The sequence below is a fragment of the Chelon labrosus genome, assembly GCF_963514085.1.
Source record: "Chelon labrosus genome assembly, chromosome: 15".
NCBI lineage: Eukaryota > Metazoa > Chordata > Actinopteri > Mugiliformes > Mugilidae > Chelon > Chelon labrosus.
In genome coordinates this window covers 28,759,143-28,765,669 of record NC_140348.1, presented here as the reverse complement: position 1 = coordinate 28,765,669, position 6,527 = coordinate 28,759,143, and the positions used below count along the sequence as shown (strand labels likewise).

The 6,527-nt window shown below is 46.0% G+C and overlaps 2 protein-coding genes across 2 annotated transcripts in view; both read right to left on the bottom strand.

The window, feature by feature from the left end:
* Positions 1-6,527, bottom strand: part of LOC311500696 (lysophosphatidylserine lipase ABHD12-like) — a 27,573-nt gene that overhangs the window by 12,645 nt on the left and 8,401 nt on the right. The window lies entirely within an intron of this gene.
* Positions 1-6,527, bottom strand: part of LOC311500291 (lysophosphatidylserine lipase ABHD12-like) — a gene marked incomplete at its 3' end in the record, with an annotated part of 14,671 nt that overhangs the window by 674 nt on the left and 7,470 nt on the right. The window contains exons 2-3 of the mRNA XM_084561596.1: positions 1,082-1,203; positions 53-158 (exon numbers count right to left, since the gene is read on the bottom strand). Coding sequence (XP_084417722.1) covers positions 53-158; positions 1,082-1,203 — 228 coding nt within the window. The remainder of the gene's footprint in view (positions 1-52; positions 159-1,081; positions 1,204-6,527) is intronic.

The window sequence follows — 6,527 nt, the reverse complement described above, 5'->3', positions numbered from 1 at the left end:
AGGTGGGACAGGTGAGGACAGGTGAGGTGTCACATGATGTTGTTTATGTTACCAGACTCCGATCTTGAGTCCTGTCTCTGGCTCCAGGTAGAAGTTGTGTGTGTGGTTCAATCCCTGGTCCAGGGGTCGCTTCAGGTCGATGAAGTAGGGCATCCTCACTGAACCAGGGTGGAGGCAGAGGTCAGAGGTCAGAGGTCAGAGGTCACAGGTCACAGGTCACAGGTCACATGACACACTCACTTCCTGTTTCAGTGACACGACACCTTCTCCTTCATCCATTCACTACTTTATCTTTTCTTCTTCTACACATTTAAATGTTTGACCAGTGGACACAAACAACGCTGTCAATCACTGTGACTCCGCCCACTTCCTGTCCACACAGACAGCTCAGCTGTAACTCAGCTGACCTCTGACTTCTGAGACTCCTCCCTCTGATTTTAAGCTAAAGATGGCCGACGTCTACAAACAATGTTAGCATCTTACTGGTAGCATTAGCATTAGCTCATTAGCTACCAGGGTTTTAGAACTACATGTAACTATGAGCATTAAACTGATGACTCATCAAATAAAACATCTTTGCTAATGAATCATCCTCATGTTCAAGTAAGATTAAGAGTCAGCTGATGTAGCCTGTTAGCTAGCTGATGTAGCCTATTAGCTAGCTGATGTAGTCCGTTAGCTAGCTGATGTAGCCCGTTAGCTAGCTGATGTAGCCTATTAGCTAGCTGATGTAGCCTGTTAGCTAGCTAATGTAGCCCGTTAGCTAGCTGATGTAGCCTATTAGCTAGCTGATGTAGCCCGTTAGCTAGCTGATGTAGCCTGTTAGCTAGCTGATGTAGCCCGTTAGCTAGCTGATGTAGCCTGTTAGCTAGCTGATGTAGCCCGTTAGCTAGCTGATGTAGCCTGTTAGCTAGCGCTAGCTCGCTAGCTAGTAAAGTGAAGCGTATTGTGGAGCTGCTGTTTGTTGGTCAAAGATATTGTATCAGTGATGAGAGCACTCACTCCACCCACACATACGTCATCATCAGGTCACATCAGCTCAAACATCTGGAGCATCTGGACCGACTCTCTGGAGACTCACCGAAGTTGAGGAAGACGAGTTTGGCCTGAATGGAGGGACAGAGTTTGATGATGAAGGGGACGGAGACGTAGACCAGCAGCAGCCACAACATGATCCTCTTCAGCTTCCCCACCAGAGCCAGCCTGAAACCAGACCAGACAGGACCAGGACCATGTCACTGAGCAGCTGAGACTCATCACAGCCATTACATTATGACCAGGAGAGAGTCAGCCATTACATTATGACCAGGAGCAGAGTCACAGCCATTACATTATGACCATTAGGAGAGAGTCAGCCATTACATTATGACCAGGAGCAGAATCAGCCATTACATTATGACCAGGAGCAGAGTCAGCCATTACATTATGACCATTAGGAGAGAGTCAGCCATTACATTATGACCAGGAGCAGAATCAGCCATTACATTATGACCAGGAGCAGAATCAGCCATTACATTATGACCAGGAGCAGAATCAGCCATTACATTATGACCAGGAGAGAGTCAGCCATTACATTATGACCAGGAGCAGAGTCACAGCCATTACATTATGACCAGGAGAGAGTCAGCCAGGAGCAGAGTCAGCCATTACATTATGACCAGGAGAGAGTCAGCCATTACATTATGACCAGGAGCAGAATCACAGCCATTACATTATGACCAGGAGCAGAATCACAGCCATTACATTATGACCAGGAGAGAGTCAGCCATTACATTATGACCAGGAGCAGAGTCAGCCATTACATTATGACCAGGAGCAGAATCACAGCCATTACATTATGACCAGGAGCAGAATCACAGCCATTACATTATGACCAGGAGAGAGTCAGCCGTTACATTATGACCAGGAGAGAGTCAGCCGTTACATTATGACCAGGAGAGAGTCAGCCATTACATTATGACCAGGAGCAGAGTCAGCCGTTACATTATGACCAGGAGCAGAATCACAGCCGTTACATTATGACCAGGAGAGAGTCAGCCGTTACATTATGACCAGGAGAGAGTCAGCCGTTACATTATGACCAGGAGAGAGTCAGCCATTACATTATGACCAGGAGAGAGTCAGCCATTACATTATGACCAGGAGCAGAATCACAGCCATTACATTATGACCAGGAGCAGAATCAGCCATTACATTATGACCAGGAGAGAGTCAGCCATTACATTATGACCAGGAGAGAGTCAGCCATTACATTATGACCAGGAGCAGAATCACAGCCATTACATTATGACCAGGAGAGAGTCAGCCATTACATTATGACCAGGAGAGAGTCAGCCATTACATTATGACCAGGAGAGAGTCAGCCATTACATTATGACCAGGAGAGAGTCAGCCATTACATTATGACCAGGAGAGAGTCACAGCCATTACATTATGACCAGGAGAGAGTCAGCCATTACATTATGACCAGGAGAGAGTCAGCCGTTACATTATGACCAGGAGAGAGTCAGCCATTACATTATGACCAGGAGAGAGTCAGCCATTACATTATGACCAGGAGCAGAGTCAGCCATTACATTATGACCAGGAGCAGAATCACAGCCGTTACATTATGACCAGGAGAGAGTCAGCCGTTACATTATGACCAGGAGAGAGTCAGCCATTACATTATGACCAGGAGAGAGTCAGCCGTTACATTATGACCAGGAGCAGAGTCAGCCATTACATTATGACCAGGAGCAGAATCACAGCCGTTACATTATGACCAGGAGAGAGTCAGCCATTACATTATGACCAGGAGAGAGTCAGCCATTACATTATGACCAGGAGCAGAGTCAGCCATTACATTATGACCAGGAGCAGAATCACAGCCGTTACATTATGACCAGGAGAGAGTCAGCCATTACATTATGACCAGGAGAGAGTCAGCCATTACATTATGACCAGGAGCAGAATCACAGCCATTACATTATGACCAGGAGAGAGTCAGCCATTACATTATGACCAGGAGCAGAGTCAGCCATTACATTATGACCAGGAGCAGAATCAGCCATTACATTATGACCAGGAGCAGAGTCAGCCATTACATTATGACCAGGAGCAGAATCAGCCATTACATTATGACCAGGAGCAGAATCACAGCCATTACATTATGACCAGGAGAGAGTCAGCCATTACATTATGACCAGGAGAGAGTCAGCCATTACATTATGACCAGGAGAGAGTCAGCCATTACATTATGACCAGGAGAGAGTCAGCCGTTACATTATGACCAGGAGAGAGTCAGCCATTACATTATGACCAGGAGCAGAGTCAGCCGTTACATTATGACCAGGAGCAGAATCACAGCCGTTACATTATGACCAGGAGAGAGTCAGCCGTTACATTATGACCAGGAGAGAGTCAGCCGTTACATTATGACCAGGAGAGAGTCAGCCATTACATTATGACCAGGAGAGAGTCAGCCATTACATTATGACCAGGAGCAGAATCACAGCCATTACATTATGACCAGGAGCAGAATCAGCCATTACATTATGACCAGGAGAGAGTCAGCCATTACATTATGACCAGGAGAGAGTCAGCCATTACATTATGACCAGGAGCAGAATCAGCCATTACATTATGACCAGGAGCAGAGTCAGCCATTACATTATGACCAGGAGCAGAATCAGCCATTACATTATGACCAGGAGCAGAATCACAGCCATTACATTATGACCAGGAGAGAGTCAGCCGTTACATTATGACCAGGAGAGAGTCAGCCGTTACATTATGACCAGGAGAGAGTCAGCCATTACATTATGACCAGGAGCAGAGTCAGCCGTTACATTATGACCAGGAGCAGAATCACAGCCGTTACATTATGACCAGGAGAGAGTCAGCCGTTACATTATGACCAGGAGAGAGTCAGCCGTTACATTATGACCAGGAGAGAGTCAGCCATTACATTATGACCAGGAGAGAGTCAGCCATTACATTATGACCAGGAGCAGAATCACAGCCATTACATTATGACCAGGAGCAGAATCAGCCATTACATTATGACCAGGAGAGAGTCAGCCATTACATTATGACCAGGAGAGAGTCAGCCATTACATTATGACCAGGAGCAGAATCACAGCCATTACATTATGACCAGGAGAGAGTCAGCCATTACATTATGACCAGGAGAGAGTCAGCCATTACATTATGACCAGGAGAGAGTCAGCCATTACATTATGACCAGGAGAGAGTCAGCCATTACATTATGACCAGGAGAGAGTCACAGCCATTACATTATGACCAGGAGAGAGTCAGCCATTACATTATGACCAGGAGAGAGTCAGCCGTTACATTATGACCAGGAGAGAGTCAGCCATTACATTATGACCAGGAGAGAGTCAGCCATTACATTATGACCAGGAGCAGAGTCAGCCATTACATTATGACCAGGAGCAGAATCACAGCCGTTACATTATGACCAGGAGAGAGTCAGCCGTTACATTATGACCAGGAGAGAGTCAGCCATTACATTATGACCAGGAGAGAGTCAGCCGTTACATTATGACCAGGAGCAGAATCACAGCCATTACATTATGACCAGGAGAGAGTCAGCCGTTACATTATGACCAGGAGAGAGTCAGCCATTACATTATGACCAGGAGAGAGTCAGCCATTACATTATGACCAGGAGCAGAATCACAGCCATTACATTATGACCAGGAGAGAGTCAGCCATTACATTATGACCAGGAGCAGAGTCAGCCATTACATTATGACCAGGAGCAGAATCAGCCATTACATTATGACCAGGAGCAGAGTCAGCCATTACATTATGACCAGGAGCAGAATCAGCCATTACATTATGACCAGGAGAGAGTCAGCCATTACATTATGACCAGGAGCAGAGTCAGCCATTACATTATGACCAGGAGCAGAGTCAGCCATTACATTATGACCAGGAGAGAGTCAGCCATTACATTATGACCAGGAGAGAGTCAGCCATTACATTATGACCAGGAGCAGAGTCAGCCATTACATTATGACCAGGAGCAGAGTCAGCCATTACATTATGACCAGGAGCAGAGTCAGCCATTACATTATGACCAGGAGAGAGTCAGCCATTACATTATGACCAGGAGAGAGTCAGCCATTACATTATGACCAGGAGCAGAGTCAGCCATTACATTATGACCAGGAGAGAGTCAGCCATTACATTATGACCAGGAGAGAGTCAGCCATTACATTATGACCAGGAGCAGAGTCACAGCCATTACATTATGACCAGGAGAGAGTCAGCCATTACATTATGACCAGGAGAGAGTCAGCCATTACATTATGACCAGGAGAGAGTCAGCCATTACATTATGACCAGGAGAGAGTCAGCCATTACATTATGACCAGGAGCAGGGTCACAGCCATTACATTATGACCAGGAGAGAGTCAGCCATTACATTATGACCAGGAGCAGAGTCACAGCCATTACATTATGACCAGGAGAGAGTCAGCCATTACATTATGACCAGGAGCAGAATCACAGCCATTACATTATGACCAGGAGAGAGTCAGCCATTACATTATGACCAGGAGCAGAATCACAGCCATTACATTATGACCAGGAGAGAGTCAGCCATTACATTATGACCAGGAGCAGAGTCACAGCCATTACATTATGACCAGGAGAGAGTCAGCCATTACATTATGACCAGGAGAGAGTCAGCCATTACATTATGACCAGGAGAGAGTCAGCCATTACATTATGACCAGGAGCAGAGTCACAGCCATTACATTATGACCAGGAGCAGAATCACAGCCATTACATTATGACCAGGAGAGAGTCAGCCATTACATTATGACCAGGAGCAGAGTCACAGCCATTACATTATGACCAGGAGCAGAGTCACAGCCATTACATTATGACCAGGAGAGAGTCAGCCATTACATTATGACCAGGAGAGAGTCAGCCATTACATTATGACCAGGAGAGAGTCAGCCATTACATTATGACCAGGAGCAGAATCACAGCCATTACATTATGACCAGGAGCAGAGTCACAGCCATTACATTATGACCAGGAGAGAGTCAGCCATTACATTATGACCAGGAGCAGAGTCACAGCCATTACATTATGACCAGGAGAGAGTCAGCCATTACATTATGACCAGGAGAGAGTCAGCCATTACATTATGACCAGGAGAGAGTCAGCCATTACATTATGACCAGGAGCAGAGTCAGCCATTACATTATGACCAGGAGAGAGTCAGCCATTACATTATGACCAGGAGAGAGTCAGCCATTACATTATGACCAGGAGAGAGTCAGCCATTACATTATGACCAGGAGCAGAATCAGCCATTACATTATGACCAGGAGCAGAGTCAGCCATTACATTATGACCAGGAGCAGAGTCAGCCATTACATTATGACCAGGAGAGAGTCAGCCATTACATTATGACCAGGAGAGAGTCAGCCATTACATTATGACCAGGAGCAGAGTCAGCCATTACATTATGACCAGGAGAGAGTCAGCCATTACATTATGACCAG